Genomic DNA, 26,131 nt, shown 5'->3' with positions numbered 1-26,131 from the left:
ATTAACGGTTTTGAAAACAGCTGTCTAAACAGTGGTCTATTGGCACAACTTACCCCGGGTATGGGGCAGTAGCATTGATCCGCCTTGGGGTAAGCGTGTGATGATGTCCTGTGACGTTGGGGCATGGTGCTGGTAGGTCAAAGTTTAATTCATGGAATGCGGGTGTGCTATATCGTGTATCTTAAATGTATGGCTACATTCAGATATAGATATCTGTTTAAAATCACTTACCTTTCCATTTCTTGACCAGTTGTCTGGGATAAGGATGTTGTTTCAGTGTGCAAGTTCTCTGCATTTTGAGGCTACTAAGCCCACGAAATCAGTCTGAAATTATTGCATATTCATCAAGCTCAGACTCCATGTCATCAGATAAGACCTCGTGTGCCTCTGCTACTCTATCCTAGCCTCTCTTTCACACAGGTACATGTTCGTTTTCTTTTTTGTCATTCCGTCTATTTTGTCATCCCTTGCTGCTGCTCAAGGGGACATATTCTCTTATGTCACTAAATTGGCTGCTCTCTCAAGATCCTCAAGGGTGGCTAAACTCCTGCTTGTTTTACTGTTGTATACAGAGGGCCTGATGCACTGTAACAATAAGTTAATATGCATGACACACTGCAAAACTACTATGCATATTATGCATAAAACTCATTAGGGATGCACAATATATCGGGGAGCATTTCGGAATCGGCCGATATTAATTTAACGCCGATGTGTAAAACCGATGTCAAAGCTGACGTGCATACCTATATAACGTAGGTAGATGATGTAATGATGCCACGAAAAATATGATATCTTTGTTGTGAATGAAACGACTGAACAACGAAACAGCACAGCAAGTAAGTGAAATAAATAGGTTTAACTGGTAATGGGACATATGTAAATGGCAACAAAATAACTTTTTGGTCAGTGTATGTGTGTTTCAACTATTTAACTGTGGTAGAATGCTTAATAGGACTCTACAATGTTACCTCTTTCTAGATATTTGGTCACATGATTCATTTTGTGTACGGTTTCCCAGAAATAAGGGGTGGCTCAACTTACCCCACCAATAAATTAGGTAATCTTTTTTGACTTTTCAGCAACCTAGACACTTCCACTCTGGAATAGACACCTGCCAGTTTTGGTTGGTAGTGACACATTTGTTCTCTTGAAAGAATGTACAAGTAAAAGTAAATAACACACATTTACTGTAACGTTTACAGTGTAATAAAATGCTCCTCTGGAATAGTTCATTTATTATAACTTCAAACAAAAATAATCTCTACAAAAACTATTCAAATAATGTCATATTATATTGATACTTTGTCGATTTCTTTTTTCTCTCCTTTGACTGTTGATAAGTTTAAATTCTGTTTTACTCCTGAATACTGTGTGAAGATAAAATCTTGCTAAACTGGCGACTCATTCCTATAACAACCATAATAGTGACTAAAATCTTAATATTGATAACCCTCTGGATATTGTAATAATGATGTATAATCTCAGCGTCTGTCGGTGGACACATAACATACAATAACGACTGAAGAAGGTGATGAAATAAATAAAAAAATGGAAAAGGTGAAAACAAGTCTGTTATTTTGAGTCAAAGATGTGAAACCTGGTTTACAGTTTATTCTACATAGACCTCAGCAGCGAATCCCCTCTCAGCCCAGCCCTCCCCAGGTCTAGCCAAACACACTCCCTGTCTGTCTGGAGCAGTAAGTGCAGGGTCTCAAGAGAAGAGGGGCACATTAACTCAATGAATTAAGACAAAGGAAATGTACTTGTGTTACAGCAGCAATTCCTCCCTCCCTTTTCTTCATAGTGAACAGTAGTGATTTAAAGTGTTAAACGAACAGTCGTTTGCTCATTTAATAATAATTATGCTTTTTGGTATGAGATCGAGATTCTTCCAGCTCAAGATTAAAGGGAGAGAGACGGGGGGTTTGGTTGTCTGATTTTCCTCCAGCTTCCTCTGTTCTCTCTGAAGTCATTCTCTTGTTTTACTCTCACACGTTCCCCGAGTCAGTGAGGTGTGTGTGTGGGTGGGTGTGTATTTGCAGACCTTTCCCAACCTTCCCTCTCTAAGGATCCACACACACAACAGTTCCCCCTGGGTTTGAGGGGGCAGCAGGTGACTCAGTGTGCAGTTAAAGTGGCCAGAAGGTGGGGTAGCAGGACGCAGAGCAGTAGGGGGGCGAGGAAGTGGAGGTGTGCGGTGCATGCCATGTTGCAGGCCTTGTCCCCCTCGCAGCGTGACTGTTGGCACAGCACGCCCTTAAACTCTGGGGGACAGATACACTTCTGGTTCTGGGAGCACGTCCCGCCGTTCTGACATAGGAGCAGCTCCTCGTCACACACGTTGGCTGTTAGAGAGGGGGGAGGGAGAAAGAGAGAGAAGCAGAAAGAGGTGAATGAAGTGATCGAGAAAATGAGGATGGAGGTAGAGGGAGAGAAGAAGAGGTTGAAAGTGAGAGAGTAGGTTGAGGAAGGTGATTGAAGGCGAATGAGAAAAAGGGATGCGGGAAAGAGAGGGAGATATAGTGGCAAAACAACAAGGTTCCATGAAAGATAAAAGGAGGATGGGGGTGTAAAGAGCAAAGAGAATAAAGAGAGGATTAAGATAGGAGAGAGCGATCGGGGGAAGATGAGAAGAGGAGTATTGCCACAGAAAGAACAAGATGGGGAAGAGAGATGAAGGGAGCAATGGAAGTATATCGATAGAGAGGGGGAAGAAAGAAGAACATGTTAATTCTCCTTGCCTCGAGCTCAGCAACGAATACCACCTGCCTTCTCTTTTCTGCCATGTTTTCCCTGTTTTTTTGGAGCATCTGAATCAGAGTAATGTATATTTTTGTTCAGAAGACTCTTATACATTTCTTAGTTGTCTGTAAATCATAGGCTGAATGAAAAAGCTGTAAACGGGGTGGGGAATAACATGCTGGTAGTTTTTATACTGTACAAGATATTTGGCCTAAAAACGCAGTGTGTGTGTGTGTCACAGCATGTGTGCATGCATCATGTGTGTGCATGTGCGGGTGTGTGACGTAAAAACCTGTGAAGATTTGTAAGGCATGATGACAAAAGCATGCTCAAAGCTTTTATGTTCTGGATCTCTGTGTGTATCATGCTTCCATTGCATGTTTATGCCACCGAAAACCTTTTTACTCTCTCACCTTAATCTAATATGGGATCCACTGTGCTCTACTGATTGACCCATTTGGCTAACTAACAAACTGCAGTAAGGAGGGATTCCAAAGCCAGCCTCAGAGAGAAAAGGAGGCTGGGGCTGTATGTGTTTGAGACTGGCCCTGACTCTATGGTATATGATAGGGGGAAGGAGGGTTAAGGTGTTAATGAAAGGAGCAGGGGATGCTAAAGGCTACTATGACTGTCGTGTGACATATTCCCCACACATACACCCCCCCCCCCCAGACACACAACCCCCCCCCCCCCCCCCCTCCCCACATACATACACTATCTTTCCCCCCCACACATATCTACACCCCACACACACACACACACAGCCAAGTGCATATCTCCCCCTGTATACTCACAGTAACAGCCTTGTTTCCAGTAGTACCCAGGGAAACAGTCGTCACACTTGGGCCCCGTAGCGCCGTCTTTACACTGGCAGAAGCCTGTCCCATTACACCGGTCATGGACAGAACCCATCTGGTTACAGTTACACTCTGGGGAGAGGGGAATAGAGGGAGAGGAATGGAGAAAGAGATGGAGGCAGGCATGTTAAATATATTTAGTTGTAAGTTAATTTGGTGTATGTGTGCATGTGTAAGTCTCTCTCTCTCTTCTGTATTGATTCAATGCCAGTCTCTGTGTGCCAGTAGCATGGCAGGTGAGCTAATGGGGCCCTCATTTGTGCTGACTCCAAGGCCTGGACCTGCCCCCACTGTGACAGGGTTATCCTCCCGACTCCCCCTGTGCCACCCTTTTACCCTCCTTCAGCCGTCCTCCAGCCCCCCACCTCTCACCTGCAGATGGACTACATCAACACTACATTCAGCTCCACAGAGAATCCAGGAGGAATAATAGTCTGATCTACATTCAGCTCCACAGAGAATCCAGGAGGAATAATAGTCTGATCTACATTCAGCTCCACAGAGAATCCAGGAGGAATAATAGTCTGATCTACATTCAGCTCCACAGAGAATCCAGGAGGAATAATAGTCTGATCCCGCTCCACAGAGAATCCAGGAGGAATAATAGTCTGATCTACATTCAGCTCCACAGAGAATCCAGGAGGAATAATAGTCTGATCTACATTCAGCTCCACAGAGAATCCAGGAGGAATAATAGTCTGATCTACATTCAGCTCCACAGAGAATCCAGGAGGAATAATAGTCTGATCTACATTCAGCTCCACAGAGAATCCAGGAGGAATAATAGTCTGATCTACATTCAGCTCCACAGAGAATCCAGGAGGAATAATAGTCTGATCTACATTCAGCTCCACAGAGAATCCAGGAGGAATAATAGTCTGATCTACATTCAGCTCCACAGAGAATCCAGGAGGAATAATAGTCTGATCTACATTCAGCTCCACAGAGAATCCAGGAGGAATAATAGTCTGATCTACATTCAATAGGAATAGTCTGATCTACATTCAGCTCCACAGAGAATCCAGGAGGAATAATAGTCTGATCTACATTCAGCTCCACAGAGAATCCAGGAGGAATAATAGTCTGATCTACATTCAGCTCCACAGAGAATCCAGGAGGAATAATAGTCTGATCTACATTCAGCTCCACAGAGAATCCAGGAGGAATAATAGTCTGATCTACATTCAGCTCCACAGAGAATCCAGGAGGAATAATAGTCTGATCTACATTCAGCTCCACAGAGAATCCAGGAGGAATAATAGTCTGATCTACATTCAGCTCCACAGAGAATCCAGGAGGAATAATAGTCTGATCTACATTCAGCTCCACAGAGAATCCAGGAGGAATAATAGTCTGATCTACATTCAGCTCCACAGAGAATCCAGGAGGAATAATAGTCTGATCTACATTCAGCTCCACAGAGAATCCAGGAGGAATAATAGTCTGATCTACATTCAGCTCCACAGAGAATCCAGGAGGAATAATAGTCTGATCTACATTCAGCTCCACAGAGAATCCAGGAGGAATAATAGTCTGATCTACATTCAGCTCCACAGAGAATCCAGGAGGAATAATAGTCTGATCTACATTCAGCTCCACAGAGAATCCAGGAGGAATAATAGTCTGATCTACATTCAGCTCCACAGAGAATCCAGGAGGAATAATAGTCTGATCTACATTCAGCTCCACAGAGAATCCAGGAGGAATAATAGTCTGATCTACATTCAGCTCCACAGAGAATCCAGGAGGAATAATAGTCTGATCTACATTCAGCTCCACAGAGAATCCAGGAGGAATAATAGTCTGATCTACATTCAGCTCCACAGAGAATCCAGGAGGAATAATAGTCTGATCTACATTCAGCTCCACAGAGAATCCAGGAGGAATAATAGTCTGATCTACATTCAGCTCCACAGAGAATCCAGGAGGAATAATAGTCTGATCTACATTCAGCTCCACAGAGAATCCAGGAGGAATAATAGTCTGATCTACATTCAGCTCCACAGAGAATCCAGGAGGAATAATAGTCTGATCTACATTCAGCTCCACAGAGAATCCAGGAGGAATAATAGTCTGATCTACATTCAGCTCCACAGAGAATCCAGGAGGAATAATAGTCTGATCTACATTCAGCTCCACAGAGAATCCAGGAGGAATAATAGTCTGATCTACATTCAGCTCCACAGAGAATCCAGGAGGAATAATAGTCTGATCTACATTCAGCTCCACAGAGAATCCAGGAGGAATAATAGTCTGATCTACATTCAGCTCCACAGAGAATCCAGGAGGAATAATAGTCTGATCTACATTCAGCTCCACAGAGAATCCAGGAGGAATAATAGTCTGATCTCAGTGTTTTTACTGTCTTTATCTGTTTAGCAGTTTTTTTCTGGCAGTTTGTTTGGAGATGCTGATCTCGCTAAACTGTATTTCTGATCAATGACGTCTTGGTGGATCAACATTTCACACTGTTTGTGTAACACACACAATGCCTAACGATTACACACACACTGACACACACACACAGACACACACACACTGACTGACCGATGCAGACACCCTCGTCGTCTAGTTCGGCGGAAGCGTTTCTGAAGTAGCCCAGTCTGCAGTGCTGGCAATTCTGTCCTCTGGTATTGTGCTTGCAGCTGACGCACGTCACAATGTTCAGGTAGTCTATGTAGCTGCAGCGGTTAGAGTGGCCATAGCACTCACAGTCTGGGAACAGAGAGGATAGTTAGTGGCCATAGCACTCACAGTCTGGGAACAGAGAGGGTAGTTAGTGGTCGTAGCACTCACAGTCTGGGAACAGAGAGGATAGTTAGTGGCCATAGCACTCACAGTCTGGGAACAGAGAGGGTAGTTAGTGGTCGTAGCACTCACAGTCTGGGAACAGAGAGGGTAGTTAGTGGTCGTAGCACTCACAGTCTGGGAACAGAGAGGGTAGTTAGTTGTCGTAGCACTCACAGTCTGGGAACAGAGAGGGTAGTTAGTTGTCGTAGCACTCACAGTCTGGGAACAGAGAGGATAGTTAGTGGCCATAGCACTCACAGTCTGGGAACAGAGAGGATAGTTAGTGGCCATAGCACTCACAGTCTGGGAACAGAGAGGATAGTTAGTGGCCATAGCACTCACAGTCTGGGAACAGAGAGGGTAGTTAGTGGTCGTAGCACTCACAGTCTGGGAACAGAGAGGGTAGTTAGTTGTCGTAGCACTCACAGTCTGGGAACAGAGAGGGTAGTTAGTGGCCGTAGCACTCACAGTCTGGGAACAGAGAGTGGTCGTAGCACTCACAGTCTGGGAACAGAGAGGGTAGTTAGTGGCCGTAGCACTCACAGTCTGGGAACAGAGAGGGTAGTTAGTGGCCGTAGCACTCACAGTCTGGGAACAGAGAGTGGTCGTAGCACTCACAGTCTGGGAACAGAGAGGGTAGTTAGTGGTCGTAGCACTCACAGTCTGGGAACAGAGAGGATAGTTAGTGGCCGTAGCACTCACAGTCTGGGAACAGAGAGGGTAGTTAGTGGTCGTAGCACTCACAGTCTGGGAACAGAGAGGATAGTTAGTGGCCGTAGCACTCACAGTCTGGGAACAGAGAGGGTAGTTAGTGGTCGTAGCACTCACAGTCTGGGAACAGAGAGGGTAGTTAGTGGTCGTAGCACTCACAGTCTGGGAACAGAGAGGAGAGTTGGGGTGATGAACAGTGGGACAGTCTGGGAACAGAGAGGAGAGTTGGGGTGATGAACAGTGGGACAGTCTGGGAACAGAGAGGAGAGCTGTGGTGATGAACAGTGGGACAGTCTGGGAACAGAGAGGAGAGTTGGGGTGATGAACAGTGGGACAGTCTGGGAACAGAGAGGAGATTTGGGGTGATGAACAGTGGGACAGTCTGGGAACAGAGAGGAGAGCTGTGGTGATGAACAGTGGGACAGTCTGGGAACAGAGAGGAGAGTTGGGGTGATGAACAGTGGGACAGTCTGGGAACAGAGAGGAGAGCTGTGGTGATGAACAGTGGGACAGTCTGGGAACAGAGAGGAGAGTTGGGGTGATGAACAGTGGGACAGTCTGGGAACAGAGAGGAGAGTTGGGGTGATGAACAATGGGACAGTCTGGGAACAGAGAGGAGAGCTGTGGTGATGAACAGTGGGACAGTCTGGGAACAGAGAGGAGAGTTGGGGTGATAAACAGTGGGACAGTCTGGGAACAGAGAGGAGAGCTGGGGTGATGAACAGTGGGACAGTCTGGGAACAGAGAGGAGAGCTGGGGTGATAAACAGTGGGACAGTCTGGGAACAGAGAGGAGAGTTGGGGTGATGAACAGTGGGACAGTCTGGGAACAGAGAGGAGAGTTGGGGTGATGAACAGTGGGACAGTCTGGGAACAGAGAGGAGAGTTGTGGTGATAAACAGTGGGACAGTCTGGGAACAGAGAGGAGAGTTGGGGTGATGAACAGTGGGACAGTCTGGGAACAGAGAGGAGAGTTGGGGTGATGAACAGTGGGACAGTCTGGGAACAGAGAGGAGAGCTGTGGTGATGAACAGTGGGACAGTCTGGGAACAGAGAGGAGAGTTGGGGTGATGAACAGTGGGACAGTCTGGGAACAGAGAGGAGAGTTGGGGTGATGAACAGTGGGACAGTCTGGGAACAGAGAGGAGAGCTGTGGTGATGAACAGTGGGACAGTCTGGGAACAGAGAGGAGAGTTGGGGTGATGAACAGTGGGACAGTCTGGGAACAGAGAGGAGAGTTGGGGTGATAAACAGTGGGACAGTCTGGGAACAGAGAGGAGAGCTGTGGTGATGAACAGTGGGACAGTCTGGGAACAGAGAGGAGAGTTGGGGTGATGAACAGTGGGACAGTCTGGGAACAGAGAGGAGAGTTGGGGTGATGAACAGTGGGACAGTCTGGGAACAGAGAGGAGAGCTGTGGTGATGAACAGTGGGACAGTCTGGGAACAGAGAGGAGAGTTGGGGTGATAAACAGTGGGACAGTCTGGGAACAGAGAGGAGAGTTGGGGTGATGGACAGTCTGGGAACAGAGAGGAGAGCTGTGGTGATGAACAGTGGGACAGTCTGGGAACAGAGAGGAGAGTTGGGGTGATAAACAGTGGGACAGTCTGGGAACAGAGAGGAGAGCTGTGGTGATGAACAGTGGGACAGTCTGGGAACAGAGAGGAGAGCTGTGGTGATGGACAGTCTGGGAACAGAGAGGAGAGCTGTGGTGATGGACAGTGGGACATGGGACAGGTGTAGGTTCAGTACATGGGCAGACAGCAGGCCACAGAGACTGGGGGAATGACGTTTCTAGTGTTTTCTGTATTGCATGTGTTATAGCGTATTGGTTTGTATGCTGACTTCACAAAATGAATGTCCATATAAATGGACAGTACATTGTATGGTATTGTATTACATAATGAGCCATAGAGATGGTTGTAGCAAGGTTGTGGTATGGTGGAGACATGGCATACAGTAGGTGGGAAATGTTAGAGATGGTTGGGACCAAAGAAGGCTAGAGAATGATCCCATTGAGAAACGGTCTCTGGACCACCAGAATTGGTTGAAATCACATCTAGTCGTCGTGGCCCTTATTGTAAGAAACAGTTACGGTAGCTTTAGGGTATGAATGATTTGGGAACGCTGCAAATATCGTGCCCTGCGTTTGTCCATCTGCGAGTCAATGAATCGATGAGGATGCCTTTTATCTTAGTGTCTGACTCACAACTTGTTAAAGACAGACTTCAGATAACTCCCCCCACCTCCCCAAGACAGGGGAACGCTGACTGGGCTTTATCAAGCTCTACTGACAGCAGTCTATACTGGTGTGTGTATTTCGGGGGGAGGTTGTGTGTGTGTTGTCCTGTGTGTTTGCCTGTTTGTGTGTGTTTTTTGTGCAAACATGCACACGTGTGTGTGTGTTGTGGTTAGGGATTTGTTTGTGTTTTAATGCAGGGAAGATTAGAGGCCTGGTGGAAAAAGATCCTCATTCCTGACACAACTTCTACCTCCCATTATACAGTACGTCTTCAACTATTCTCTATCGATCTGATGCTTATATAGTGTCTATACTGCATCTCAAATGGCACCCTATTCCCTATGTAATGGACTACTTTCGACCAGGGCTCATAGGACTGTGGTCAAAAGTAGTGCACTATGTAGGGTATAGGGTGCCATTTGGAACAGAACCTATACCTGCTTGTACATATGATACTGTCTGTTCTATACTCCTCAATCTGTGCAATCCACTCAGTCCACAACTAAGTTGAATTTAATATGGTAAACCAGGAAGCTAAAAACCCATACGTCATAATCACCTGGTTTTATTCATGTATTTCCAGACCAAATCTCAATGTAGCGCGCCCCCAACCAAAGTGTGTGTGTGTGTGTGAGTGAGTGAATTCTTCCTGTGATATTCTTGGCTGAGGTTTGTACATAATTAAGGTTTTATTAAGCTTCAGAAGTCGGCTGCGACGTGTGTGTGCGCTACGAGGCATCGCTGTCCTCTAAAGAGGAGTTTACCAAGCATGTTTATGCAAATACACATTTAAATGCACATTAAAAAGTCTAAGTTTAGCTGTTTAATCAGCCGTCAAATTATTATTTTATTATTGTTTGGTTGATGACGCTGCTGAAATATTTATGGGCTGTTTTGAGAGGGGAGAACCGCCGGTGAGAAGAGAGTCACAAAATGCGCACACACACACACACAGACACGCACACATATGCACACACAGGCACACACACATAAAATGCTTCTCTCAGCTATAAAAGAAAGGTTAGGGGAGAAACGTTACACGGTAATTATATATAACTGCCCAATTACTCCACAGACGGCAGAGATAGAGAGCACCGGGACATAGTTCCACAAATATATGCAAAGTCAAGATGGGACTTTATTTATGGAAGGCTGTAAAAGAAAATAGTAACAAGGGAGATACTGTTATTTTGAATGTTTCGTAGGCCTATATTCGTGGACAGTTGTTAAATCTGGGGGACAAAATTATATCTGACACAAATCATTACGAGAAGTGTTGGACAGGGAGCTAATTGACCTGTTTTAATGGTGAATAGTGATAGCAATGACAAGATAGTGACAGTAACTAGGACATCTTGATGCTTACCTTGTGAGCCAAACAATACCAACATGATGATGAGAAATGACATAGTCAGAGAAGGAAGAACTAAAACATGCAGAGAGATGGAATCTTTCCACAGTTTTTGACACCAATCTGGTCATTCAGACAGAGACCATTTCCAAAAACTGTCTACATACTGTTCTCTTCGATACTACTCTACTACTGACTCAATGCTATTCAACTGAGTCTAGTGACTCAAAACCACTCTACTGACTCTTCACTAAATCAATGCTAGCTACTCCACTAGCACCACTGATGGTAAGCCTACAAAACTGGATTCCATGGCGCTTTAGTGTCCTGTAAGCATCCTCAGTCACTCCCCTGCTAGCTAATCTTGTTCAGTGTCTTACCTTTGAAATCATCGTATATGATCCCATACAACTGTCTGGCCTCAGGCTCTCCTCCTGAGATCAAGAGCTTGACAATCCCTTTAGGAGATGAACGAATCTTTGTTTTAGATGGGTTTCCTGGATCCAACCTGAGTCAGTCTACACACAGTACCATAATGACAAAGCGAAAACAGGTTTTTGCAAATTTGTTTAAAATAAAAAACAGATATACCTTATTTACATAAGTATTTAAGTATTCAGTCCCTTTGCTATGAGACTCAAAATTGAGCTCAGGTGCATCCTGTTTCTATTGATCATCCTTGAGATGTTTCTACAACTTGATTGGAGTCCACCTGTGGTAAATTCAATTGATTGGACATGATTTGGAAACGATCACACCCGTCTATATAAGGTCCCACAGTTGACAGTGCATGTCAGAGAAACAACCAAGCCATGAGGTCGAAGGAATTGACCGTAGAACTCCGAGAGAGAATTATGTCGAGGCACAGATCTGGGAAAAGGTGACAAAAAATGTCTGCAGCATTGAAGGTCCCCATGAACAGTGGCCTCCATCATTCCTAAATGGAAGAAGTTTGGAACCACCAAGACTCTTCCTAGAGCTGGCCACCCGGCCAAACTGAGCAATCGGGGGAGAAGGGCCTTGGTCAGGGAGGTGACCAAGAACCCAATGGTCACTCTGACAAAGCTCCAGAGTTTCTCTGTGGAGATGGGAGAACCTTCCAGAAGGACAACCATCCACCAATCAGGCCTTTTATGGTAGAGTGGCCAGACAGAAGCCACTCCTCAGTAAAAGGCACATGAATGTTCACCTTCCAACAGGACAGCGACCCTAAGCACACAGCCAAGATAACACAGGAGTGGCTTCGGGACAAGTCTCTGAATGTCCTTGAGTGGCCCAGCCAGAGCCCGGACTTGAACTTGATCGAACATCTCTGGAGACCTGAAAACAGCTGTGCAGCGATGCTCCTTGAGAGGATCTGCAGAGAAGAATGGGAGAAACTCCCCAAATACAGGTGTGCCAAGCTTGTAGCATCCTACCCAAGAAGACCCGAGACTGTAATCACAGCCCAAGGTGCTTCAACAAAGTACTGAGTAAAAATCTGTTTTTGCTTTGTCATTAGGGGGTATTGTGTGTAGATTGATGAGGGAAAAAAACAATTGAATCCATTATAGAATAAGGCTGTAACGTAACAAAATGTGGAAAAAGTGAAGGTCTGAATCCTTTCCAAATGCATTGTATGGAGAGGTAGGTCCATAGAGATATACATCTAGAAAGGGTGATGTTATGGAGCAGAGCCCCAATGTCCTGCAATGGAACAGTTTGTCAGACATCTTGCTTGAGGGCAGTTCTAAACCAGCTAGTTGGTCATCATCACCTAGTTATACAGTATTAAGGATATGGCTTGGGAGAGGTGGAGTCTACCGGATCCTAGCCTACATGGTATGTACACTACACACTAGCCAATGTACAGTACTTGAGTTCTACCTTTCTTTTTTGCAAACTCTCTCTCCTCTTCATTCTCTTCCTCCTCCCACTTTTTCTTCTTCTTCTCCTCTCTCCCAGGGGGCTCTAAGGTCTCCTGACCCCAGCTTTCCCATTCAGGGGTTTTGGGAACTTCCTCTGGACCACCACAGAGGAAGAGTGAGAGATCTTAAATCTATTGCTCTACAGGTTGATTAGTGCTGTCTGACTGCTCCCAGTAGCTCCAACTTCGACAGGCTTTGACTGATCAACAGCTCTACACATTGACTGGTCATGTCTGAAGGAGGATCTAGTGTACTCCAACTTGTATTTGCTTTTGAACTATACACATCTATGCACTGGTCTATACCAACTCATACATTCACTAGCACTACACACTAGCTCCATACATGTACAACTCATCTAGGGAAGATACCTTCAGGGTTTCTTTCTGTGTCCTCCTCTTTCCCCTCCTCTTGCTCTCCTTCTTTCTCAGAGGGTTTTCCTGTTTCCTCTACTTCAGGAGTAGGAGAGACTGTGAGCACTAACAGGTCACATCATTCATTTGTTTGTTCATTGGTGTTTTTGTTTGTTCCTTCGTTCGTCCTCTTTTCATTCATTCATCTATTCATCCATCCATTATACTATTGTACCTAATGAGTCCCGTCTAGTTCATAGGAACACAATGACAGATACCTTCTGCCTCAATCTCCTTCTCTTTCTCCACCACTGCTTCCTTTTCTCTCAATCCCTCAGAGGGCCACTCACTCTCTCCAGGGCCCTCTTCCTCAGGTTGGGGGGGAACTGTGAATGTCAGAAAGGGTCCGAAAAACAGACACATCACAATTTGTTCACTTCGCCTCGCCCCCATATGAGCTAGAATCTACAGGTCACGCTAGAAAGAGAATATTGTTTTTCCCACTATCTCAAATTACTTCACACAGCTATAACCTTTATATCTCTCCTTCTCTGTTGTCTTCTCGTTCTTTTCCTCCATCCGCTCCACTTTCCTAGAGGGCTTCTCGCTTTTCCCAGAGTCCTCTGCTTCAGGTTTTAGGGCAGCTGTGTGTGAGTACCAGTGAGACATGAGCACTCTCAGAAAAAAACAAGTTTTACCATCAGGGTGGGACCAAGGGGGCATAGTTTCTTTGTACTGCACATCATATGGCTACTTCATCATAGTCACAGCTCAATTAACTAATGGCATGCTAATATGAACCATGACAATAACAGGCTCTTGACAGACCTCATCTATCATCGATTTTCTTTTCTTTATCTGAAAGTTAGTGAGTTCTGTGTATTACTCTGTCTGTTCACAACAACATGGTAACAAGTAGTCTTCTACACGTGAATGTTCCATTACACTCTAAATTCAATGCACAACGATAAGGCCTGTACCTTTTTTCCTATCTTTTTCTCCTTCTCCTCCACTCCCTCTTTCTCCTCCACTCCCTCTTTCGCCTCCACTCCCCTCCACCCCCCTCCTCTCCCCTCCACTCCCTCTTTCTCCTCCACTCCCTCTTTCGCCTCCACTCCCCTCCACCCCCCTCCTCTCCCCTCCACTCCCTCTTTCTCCTCCACTCCCCTCCACTCCCTCTTTCTCCTCCACTCCCTCTTTCTCCTCCACTCCCTCTTTCGCCTCCACTCCCTCTTTCTCTAGTTCTGTCATAGATGGAGTATTGCTCTTTGCATTGTCCTCTGCTTCAGCGGGTTTGGAGGTGACTGTGAACATTGAGCGATGTAGTCTTTTACAGTCCGATATGCATGTCTCTCTACACAACGCAAAGTACCACAGAACTACAGTACACACATACTAGAACTACTACACATACTACTGAGGCTACAATACAAAAGTTATACCTTTTTCAGTCTCTTTCTCCTTCACCTCTCCTTCCTCGTCTTCAAAGGGAAGCTCAGTCTCTCCTGCATCTCCTGCCTCTTCACTATTAGCAGCTGAACAAAAAGCATTGCAACCTCCAAAAGGAGTATGTGCAAATGGATCATTATTGCAAACTGACAGAAAGTTTCAAAGAGCTCTCTAACAAGTACCTCTAAACTAGGAATTACTAATCAGCCAAGGGAAGTTGGGGAAAGAGTTGTACATGGGAAACGTTCTCCTTTAAATTATACATTTAAGATTACCAGGCTACATTTAAGATGGCCAGGCTATTGACCAATCAATGACAAGGTATTGATTCTGCAGCACTCCCCCTACTGGGTGTATGGGTTCCATAAAATCTATTCTGCATAATCCTTCCGTTTCTTTGCATGGATCCAGGTGTACCACAGAAGTATTCTCTATCAACAGGGGTGTGGTGTGAGAGCCTATCATAGAGATGGTGGAGAGGCCATTTCCCATCTATACAATGGCTTTTTCTTTGACGGAGACATACAAGAGCCCTCTATTCCTCTCGAAGGAGCTTACCCTGTTAGCTAGTGTGTAGCTAACACAGTCCCTGTTAGCTAGTGTGTAGCTAACACAGTCCCTGTTAGCTAGTGTGTAGCTAACACAGTCCCTGTTAGCTAGTGTGTAGCTAACACAGTCCCTGTTAGCTAGTGTGTAGCTAACACAGTCCCTGTTAGCTAGTGTGTAGCTAACACAGTCCCTGTTAGCTAGTGTGTAGCTAACACAGTCCCTGTTAGCTAGTGTGTAGCTAACACAGTCCCTGCGGATTTCCCCCAAACCGGTGCCCCCTCCACGCCGACTGATCCCAGTACAGATTGTGCTGCTGAGCCCCAGAAGGAGGGAACTCTGGCAGCAGTACCCAACCCCCCCAGCCATCATGTTTCATCAACGTGACCCTCCCACCACCATTCATGTCTGACTCTCGCCCCCCTGACCCATTTTCAGAATAAGTAGATAGCTGACACCCCCTCCCACATGCATGCAAACGCGCACAAACACACACGTGCACTCGCATACACAGGGAAGCGGCATTTGCCTGTACACACAATGTGCGCACACACCAACACATCCTCTGTATGGGGCACACACCAACACATCCTCTGTATGGGGCACACACCAACACATCCTCTGTATGGGGCACACACCAACACATCCTCTGTATGGGGTACACACCAACACATCCTCTGTATGGGGTACACACCAACACATCCTCTGTATGGGGTACACACCAACACATCCTCTGTATGGGGCACACACCAACGCATCCTCTGTATGGGGTACACACCAACCCATCCTCTGTATGGGGCACACACCAACACATCCTCTGTATGGGGCACACACCAACACATCCTCTGTATGGGGTACACACCAACACATCCTCTGTATGGGGCACACACCAACACATCCTCTGTATGGGGCACACACCAACACATCCTCTGTATGGGGCACACACCAACACATACTCTGTATGGGGCACACACCAACACATCCTCTGTATGGGGCACACACCAACACATCCTCTGTATGGGGCACACACCAACACATCCTCTGTATGGGGCACACACCAACACATCCTCTGTATGGGGCACACACCAACACATCCTCTGTATGGGGTACACACCAACACATCCTCTGTATGGGTCACACACCAACACATCCTCTGTATGGGTCACACACCAACACATACTCTGTATGGGGCACACACCAACACATCCTCTGTATGGGGCACACACCAACACATACTCTGTATGGGGCACACACCAACACATACTCTGTATGGGGTACACACCAACACATACTCTGTATGGGGCACACACCAACACATACTCTGTATGGGGCACACACCAACACATACTCTGTATGGGGGCACACACCAACACATACTCTGTATGGGGGCACACACCAACACATACTCTGTATGGGGGCACACACCAACACATACTCTGTATGGGGCACACACCAACACATCCTCTGTATGGGGTCACACACCAACACATCCTCTGTATGGGGCACACACCAACACATCCTCTGTATGGGGCACACACCAACACATACTCTGTATGGGGTCACACACCAACACATCCTCTGTATGGGTCACACACCAACACATCCTCTGTATGGGTCACACACCAACACATCCTCTGTATGGGGCACACACCAACACATCCTCAGTATGGGGCACACACCAACACATACTCTGTATGGGGCACACACCAACACATACTCTGTATGGGGCACACACCAACACATACTCTGTATGGGGCACACACCAACACATCCTCTGTATGGGGCACACACCAACACATCCTCTGTATGGGGCACACACCAACGCATACTCTGTATGGGGCACACACCAACGCATCCTCTGTATGGGGCACACACCAACACATACTCTGTATGGGGCACACAGCAACACATCCTCTGTATGGGGCACACACCAACACATACTCTCTATGGGGCACACACCAACACATCCTCTGTATGGGGCACACACCAACACATACTCTGTATGGGGCACACACCAACACATCCTCTGTATGGGGCACACACCAACGCATACTCTGTATGGGGCACACACCAACGCATCCTCTGTATGGGGCACACACCAACACATACTCTGTATGGGGTACACACCAACACATACTCTGTATGGGGTACACACCAACACATACTCTGTATGGGGTACACACCAACACATACTCTGTATGGGGCACACACCAACACATACTCTGTATGGGGCACACACCAACACATACTCTGTATGGGGTACACACCAACACATACTCTGTATGGGGCACACACCAACACATACTCTGTATGGGGCACACACCAACACATACTCTGTATGGGGTACACACCAACACATACTCTGTATGGGGCACACACCAACACATACTCTGTATGGGGTACACACCAACACATACTCTGTATGGGGTACACACCAACACATACTCTGTATGGGGTACACACCAACACATACTCTGTATGGGTCACACACCAACACATACTCTGTATCGGGCACACACCAACACATCCTCTGTATGGGGCACACACCAACACATCCTCTGTATGGGGCACACACCAACACATACTCTGTATGGGGCACACACCAACACATACTCTGTATCGGGCACACACCAACACATACTCTGTATGGGGCACACACCAACACATCCTCTGTATGGGGCACACACCAACACATCCTCTGTATGGGGCACACACCAACACATCCTCTGTATGGGGTACACACCAACACATCCTCTGTATGGGGCACACACCAACACATACTCTGTATGGGGCACACACCAACACATACTCTGTATGGGGTACACACCAACACATACTCTGTATGGGGTACACACCAACACATACTCTGTATGGGGCACACACCAACACATCCTCTGTATGGGGCACACACCAACACATCCTCTGTATGGGGCACACACCAACACATACTCTGTATGGGGTACACACCAACGCATCCTCTGTATGGGGCACACACCAACACATACTCTGTATGGGGCACACACCAACACATACTCTGTATGGGGCACACACCAACACATACTCTGTATGGGGCACACACCAACACATACTCTGTATGGGGCACACACCAACACATACTCTGTATGGGGCACACACCAACACATCCTCTGTATGGGGTACACACCAACACATCCTCTGTATGGGGTACACACCAACACATACTCTGTATGGGTCACACACCAACACATCCTCTGTATGGGGCACACACCAACACATCCTCTGTATGGGGCACACACCAACACATCCTCTGTATGGGGCACACACCAACACATACTCTGTATGGGTCACACACCAACGCATCCTCTGTATGGGGCACACACCAACACATACTCTGTATGGGGCACACACCAACACATCCTCTGTATGGGGCACACACCAACACATCCTCTGTATGGGGTACACACCAACACATCCTCTGTATGGGGCACACACCAACACATACTCTGTATGGGGCACACACCAACACATCCTCTGTATGGGGTACACACCAACACATCCTCTGTATGGGGCACACACCAACACATACTCTGTATGGGGCACACACCAACGCATCCTCTGTATGGGGTACACACCAACACATCCTCTGTATGGGGTACACACCAACACATCCTCTGTATGGGTCACACACCAACGCATCCTCTGTATGGGTCACACACCAACGCATCCTCTGTATGGGTCACACACCAACACATACTCTGTATGGGGCACACACCAACACATACTCTGTATGGGGCACACACCAACGCATCCTCTGTATGGGGTACACACCAACGCATCCTCTGTATGGGGTACACACCAACGCATCCTCTGTATGGGGTACACACCAACACATCCTCTGTATGGGGCACACACCAACACATCCTCTGTATGGGGTACACACCAACGCATCCTCTTATGGGGTGGGTGGGCTCTCAGGGACACTGCTGTTACACCAGGTGATCTAGCACAACAGAAAGCATAAATGCATTTAATCTCAGTTACCCACGCTGCCTTGGGGGAAAGAGCGTTTCACCGTCCTACTGGTATTAATCTCTGTCAGCTCGTCAGCTCAACTTCTACTGTCAGACACAAACACACACACAGACACGCACCGGGAACTGGGGTTAGATCTGCAAGAGTGTGTGGGTATTGCGACTGTGCACGTGGGAGTGTGTGTGTGCATGTGTGTGTGTTCAGGGGACAGCTTAGCAGAGCAGGACAGTGATGGAGCTTTCAAATCATCTGCTCTGGTCACTGGCAGCAGTTTGACACTGTTCACCCTCTAGAGCTCCCTGACTCCCAACACTAGAACAGCAGGCTGCCTCCCTACAGAATCATGTTCACAGTGCCTGTCAGCCTGCCATTCCAGCCACCAAAACACCTTGACATAAATCATACAAGTGTAATACAGCATATCAGGAAGTCGTGACATTTGATGACTTCCTGATATAGATGCTGTAGAGTTGGAGGTTACCCAAAGTCTATGCACAGTCCACCTAGTGTTTAACGTGAAGGAGAAAGTGAAATTATTCATTGTCGAATATTAAGCAAATTGTGAATGTAGACCCATGACATTGTCTGTTGAAAGCAAGTCTGATCAAGTCCAAGCCCTCTCTATGAGCTTTAAACCATTCTCTATGTGGTTTGTTTCGACCCTCTCTCTCTCTCTCTCTCTGTGTGTGTCTCTCTCTCCCCTCTCTCTCGCTCTCTCTCTCTCCCCTCTCTCTCTCTCTATACCAGTGTCTCCACAGGGACCCAGTGTCTCTGAACTGTGAACCAGGGCCTTTATTACGACTGTGAACCAGGGCCTTTATTACGACTGTGAACCAGGGCCTTTATTACGACTGTGAACCAGGGCCTTTATTACGACTGTGAACCAGGGCCTTTATTACGACTGTGAACCAGGGCCTTTATTACGACTGTGAACCAGGGCCTTTATTACGACTGTGAACCAGGGCCTTTATTACGACTGTGAACCAGGGCCTTTATTACGACTGTGAACCAGGGCCTTTATTACGACTGTGAACCAGGGCCAATGCACTCTCTCACTCTAGCTCTCTCTCTAGCAAGCTCTCTCCCCCTCTCTAGCCCCTCTCTCCATGTCTCCACCCTCTCCTTCGCCTTCCTCACGCTCTCTCTCTCTCATGCTAGCCCACATTAACTGGGTTTCAGTATCATTATCTAAATTGAATGAGCAGCTCTGACATCAGATGTGATTATTGTGCAATATAACATACTTCCTCCTTTTTGTGCTAGGGAATAGATGTTATTTCTATGAAGCCACACCACAGGAATCTTTCAAATAAATCAGGAAGATTTCTAGATCTAGATTCAATGCTATAGATCTACTCTATTCTAAACTGCTACTCTATGGGTCTGGCTTACCTTCTTCGCTCTCTACATCCATTGGCTCAGGCAGGTCCGTTGGGGATGGGTTTGTAGTGGGGGGAGGGCTCTCAGTCAGGGCAGGTGACGTGATCCCCCCCTGCGATTGGTGGCTGGGGTGTGGATTCCTCTGTGATAGGCTGAGGGGTGGTCGTAGTAATGTGGTAATGATGATGAATGTTGTAAGTTCCTCCTGCTCTATAGGTGTAGGTGATGGGGGGGGCAGGGTGTCTCGGGGTCTGTAATGGGGGGGTGTGGTGGAATCGGTTGGGTCCTTGGTCGGAAGGAGGGGCTCTTGAGGAGAGAGAGCATGTTCAAGGTAATGAGGGATGTATTAATTCATTAAAATGCATTAAATATAGAAGGAATGCTGCCTCGGATTGTTTATCTAAACAAAGCCTAGTTTTTTTTTCTTTTTCTGACTCATGCATACACACACACACACACACACACACACACACACACACACACACGTGCAGGCACCGTGTTTATTTTGGCACCTCAACACACCTCATTACCACCATCTATGCACACAACCACTCACACTGCTTACTACACACATCATTGTTAACTGTATATAGTTTACTTTGGTTAATAAATATATTTTTGTTATTCCTTGATCTCTGTGTTGTCTCCCTTTTTGTTACGGGCTACGAGCCGGTTCGTGACAGCACAGATGAATTGACTATTACGTAGTCACCTGACACACTCCTACCCCCCACGTCCCCTGTAGTTTGTGTCTTTCCTGTCACATAAACACATTTGTGCATAATGAGACAATTTGTCACTTGTTTGGGTTAATGTAGGCAAGATAAATTATCACAATAACACGTAATGCCACCTGTCAGTCTGGGTGTCCCTGTCATTTGTTACCGTGGCTCTAGACAGCCATTTGCACAACGCTAATGATGATATTGTGATTCAGGGAGGGATTGAGACTGTTCCCAGAACACCTAATGACACCCAGATGAGTGACAGGATGGTTACTTGAACGTTTGTCCTCCTATAGACTACTTTATTACGATGTGATTTGGCTGGGTTTTAATACATGGTCACGTTTATGTAATAAGTTGAATTCTACTGGCCTTTCTCTAAATTTGCTGATGTACAAGGGTCTGTTTGTACATGATGGGGTCTGTTTGTACATGATGGGGTCTGTTTGTACATGATGGGGTCTGTTTGTACATGATGGGGTCTGTTTGTACATGATGGGGTCTGTTTGTACATGATGGAGTCTGTTTGTACATGATGGAGTCTGTTTGTACATGATGGAGTCTGTTTGTACATGATGGGGTCTGTTTGTACATGATGGGGTCTGTTTGTACATGATGGAGTCTGTTTGTACATGATGGGGTCTGTTTGTACATGATGGGGTCTGTTTGTACATGATGGAGTCTGTTTGTACATGATGGAGTCTGTTTGTACATGATGGGGTCTGTTTGTACATGATGGGGTCTGTTTGTACATGATGGAGTCTGTTTGTACATGATGGGGTCTGTTTGTACATGATGGGGTCTGTTTGTACATGATGGAGTCTGTTTGTACATGATGGAGTCTGTTTGTACATGATGGAGTCTGTTTGTACATGATGGAGTCTGTTTGTACATGATGGAGTCTGTTTGTACATGATGGGGTCTGTTTGTACATGATGGAGTCTGTTTGTACATGATGGGGTCTGTTTGTACATGATGGGGTCTGTTTGTACATGATGGGGTCTGTTTGTACATGATGGGGTCTGTTTGTACATGATGGAGTCTGTTTGTACATGATGGAGTCTGTTTGTACATGATGGGGTCTGTTTGTACATGATGGGGTCTGTCTGTACATGATGGGGTCTGTTTGTACATGATGGAGTCTGTTTGTACATGATGGGGTCTGTTTGTACATGATGGGGTCTGTTTGTACATGATGGGGTCTGTTTGTACATGATGGAGTCTGTTTGTACATGATGGAGTCTGTTTGTACATGATGGGGTCTGTTTGTACATGATGGAGTCTGTTTGTACATGATGGGGTCTGTTTGTACATGATGGGGTCTGTTTGTACATGATGGGGTCTGTTTGTACATGATGGAGTCTGTTTGTACATGATGGGGTCTGTTTGTACATGATGGAGTCTGTTTGTACATGATGGAGTCTGTTTGTACATGATGGGGTCTGTTTGTACATGATGGAGTCTGTTTGTACATGATGGAGTCTGTTTGTACATGATGGAGTCTGTTTGTACATGATGGGGTCTGTTTGTACATGATGGGGTCTGTTTGTACATGATGGAGTCTGTTTGTAGACGATGGGGTCTGTTTGTACATGATGGGGTCTGTCTGTACATGATGGGGTCTGTTTGTACATGATGGGGTCTGTTTGTAGATGATGGGGTCTGTTTGTACATGATGGGGTCTGTTTGTACATGATGGAGTCTGTTTGTACATGATGGAGTCTGTTTGTACATGATGGGGTCTGTTTGTACATGATGGGGTCTGTTTGTACATGATGGGGTCTGTTTGTACATGATGGAGTCTGTTTGTACATGATGGAGTCTGTTTGTACATGATGGAGTCTGTTTGTACATGATGGAGTCTGTTTGTACATGATGGAGTCTGTTTGTACAAGATAGGGGCTGTGTGTGTGCACTCGCACATGTGTATGCGTGAGTGTGTATGGCATGTGTGTGACACAGGAGTCTGGTGCGGAGAGGACGGCTCATAATGGGGTGACTGGAATATTATCTAACCCAAGGAAACCTTGTGTTTGTGTTTGACACCATTCCATGAATTCCTTTCCAGCCATTAACTATGAGCCCATCCTCCCCAATTAAGGTAACACCAGCCACCTGTGGTGTGAGTGTAAGGCTTAAAGAGTCAGAGTCTGTGTTTTCTACTTAGCATAGAGGGAATCCTCTTGACCTGCCAAAACCTGACCTGCAAAGGCAGCTTTAGGAAGGGGTCAAGGGGGGCCAAGGGTTAGGACTTGGTCTCTCTGGTCAGCCCTCATTTTCCCTCCCCCACACCTGGCCAAAGTGAATCAGCCCGGCTAGCCACTAGACTGCTTATCCCCTATCCATCTGAGCCTGCTCAATAGAAGGGACTGACCAGCTGACTGGCTGACCAGCTGGGGGAGGGACTGGCTGCCTGTCTGGCTGGGAGTGAGACTGACTGACTGGCTGGAGGAGGTGCTGACTGACTGGCTGACTGGCTGGGAGAGGGACTGACTGACTGGCTGGTTGGCTGACTGGGGGAGGGACTGACTGACTGGCTTACCAGCTGACTGGCAAGGGGAGGGACTGACTGACTGGTTGACTGGCTGGGGGAGGGACTAACTGACTGGCTGGCTGGAAGTGAGACTGACTGATTGGCTGGAGGAGGGACTGACTGACTGGCTGGGGGAGGAACTGACTGACTGGCTGACTGGCAGACTGCCTCTGGGTGGGAGGCCCAGGAGACTAAGGGAGCTGTTTCTGTAGTGTAGTGGCTGGCACCATACACATGTTACTGGGCTGTTTAATCGGATAGACTCTGCTGTGTGAAGGGAAGCAGAGAGGAGCTTCTCTTTCCCCTATTGTACAGCATAACATGCTTCCCCAACATACACTCTGCAGACAGACTTGTGTGGATGGAATCTGCATTCTGTATGTAGGGAAGAAGGATGGTTACCCGTGTACAGACACACGCATACATACACAAACCAACCTAAACTCAATGAGAAAACCATACACACGCTGGCTCGCATCCCCCCCCCCCCCCCCCCCCCCCCCCAATCTAAACACAGACAAGTCATAGTGTTGACTCTTGAGACATCGTCAATGGGGACTGGAGTGTGGAGGGTTTGCAGGGCTTGGTACAGTCATTTGTTATGACTGGACTGGGAATTATAGGGTGTTCTATTCTTAGGTCTAGAGGGGTAGACTCCTGGTCAGACACAGCATGTATTGTACCTGTAGGAAGGTGATGGGAGGTGGGAAGGTGGGGTGTGTGCACGTGCGTGTGTGTGTGTGTGTGTGTGACCTCAGACCTCTGTTCCTCAGGAGGAAGAGGATGATTTATGAGTTTCACTGTGCCAAGCCATATGCCATACACACACACACACACACACACACACACACACACACACACACACACACACACACACACACACACACACACACACACACACACACACACACACACACAGAGACTGGTAACGAGACGCTCCTAACATCAGGGTCAGGCCCTAGCCAGATAAACTATTCTAACCACCAGATAAAAGATAAAGCAAGATAGCATCACATCTTAGTGGCAGCTCTAAGTATAGCAGATCTGAAGCCCATTGCCAAGTGTATCAGAGTATCAAGCTTAGAGAAAGCTACTGATATGGTGTGGTATGCTGTACACTCTTAGTATCTAAAAGGCTTCTTCTGCTGTCCCCGTAGGATAATCCTTTGAACCCTTTTAGTTTCAGGTATAACCTTCTACCTGGAACCAAAAAGGTGCTCCTATGGGGACAGCCAAAGAACCCTTTTGGAACTGTTGTTTTCTTCTAAGAGTGTAGTTTGGAGGGTTTGGGGTCAGCTCCATTCAATTCTGGTCAATTCAGGAAGTGTACTGACATTTCCATTCCAACTCCAATTCTCTTCAGTGCTTTTCAATGAGGAAAATGTTGAATTGGAATTGGGATTTGGTTTACTTTCTGAATAGACTCGAATTGAAATGGAATGAACCCCAACCCTGGTAGTTTGTTAGACTGTGGTCTTCTCTAACAACAGTATAGCTGTCTCAGTGGTTGCCTAGCTGAAAATAAAACACAGTAGACCTACTTACTGCGGTATATAAAATGAGCAATATGTCTGATAACAAAATGTCTTCAATTGTCTTTGTAGGAAATAGTATGCAATATTTGGTCAAATGTGACAATTCAAGTTTGTGTCACTATCTAACCTTGATCCCCACACTGTGGTCTTTGAAAAGTCCCTAAAGGGATTTAGACTGTGCTTCAGTCAGCTGCTCCTCAGCTTATCAGTGACTTTATCGGAGCTCCTGACGTCGGCCTAAAAAGTCCAAAAAGTGCTGCGCTGTTCAACAACACCACTTAATGGATTTCCTCAAAGAAAATTCTGACGCCATCACAGACGACGTTCCTGGCATTCCCTCTTTCTTGGGCCTCTCCCTCCCTGCTTCCCACGTCCTAAGTGCTTTTCTGGAGGAACACGAGCGGCGCACCAGCTCCCAAGATGTCAGGTTTAAATTTAGCCTGGGACCGTCGTCGGTCGGAACAAGACCCGGTTCTGAGGACCACTTTATATTCATGGTCTTGACAGTGTGTGTTTGGTCCTGTCGGATCTGGGCTCCTCAAACCCAGTCAGTCAGAAAGAATCCAGTCAGACAGTCCATACTGTAGCAGCTCAACGCCCACTCTCTCCTATGAATGAACTAGAGGGACTAGCCAGTAGCCACATATAGCATTAATGTCAACCAAGATGATGGCTTGACAATGATAATGCACAAGAGATAATGCACGTCTGAAATAAACACACACACACACACACTACCTATAACAACTATCTATAATTTTGGAACTATCACTACCTCTACCTTCTCTAGGTGCTCTCCTCCCTGAGTACTAGTAGCAGAGGCTTCCTGAGTAGCGGTTGTGATCGGATCTGGTTCTGGTTTGGTAGTGGGGGTTTTGGCTGTAGTTTCAGGTTCACTTTGACTTTCAGTTATGGAGGTAGTAGTGGTGGTCAAAGGCAAAGGTTCTGAAAGTTCTGTGAGAAAGAAGATTCCAAGTTGACGAACAAAGAAAACATC

General features: G+C 46.5%; 1 protein-coding gene across 3 annotated transcripts in view; it reads right to left on the bottom strand.

Moving 5' to 3' along the window:
• Positions 1 to 1,143: 1,143 nt before the first annotated feature.
• Positions 1,144 to 26,131, bottom strand: part of LOC120026059 (netrin-G2) — a 138,324-nt gene continuing 113,336 nt past the window's right edge. For all 3 annotated transcript variants that reach the window (XM_038970845.1, XM_038970846.1, XM_038970847.1), the window contains 3 exons: positions 6,150 to 6,317; positions 3,540 to 3,674; positions 1,144 to 2,348 (listed from right to left, as the gene is read on the bottom strand). In XM_038970845.1, coding sequence (XP_038826773.1) covers positions 2,122 to 2,348; positions 3,540 to 3,674; positions 6,150 to 6,317 — 530 coding nt within the window. In that variant the 3' untranslated portion in view covers positions 1,144 to 2,121. The remainder of the gene's footprint in view (positions 2,349 to 3,539; positions 3,675 to 6,149; positions 6,318 to 26,131) is intronic.

Source organism: Salvelinus namaycush, chromosome 31 (genome assembly GCF_016432855.1).
Source record: "Salvelinus namaycush isolate Seneca chromosome 31, SaNama_1.0, whole genome shotgun sequence".
NCBI lineage: Eukaryota > Metazoa > Chordata > Actinopteri > Salmoniformes > Salmonidae > Salvelinus > Salvelinus namaycush.
The sequence above is the reverse complement of the archived record's forward strand: the minus strand, read 5'-3'. Positions and strand labels throughout refer to the sequence as shown.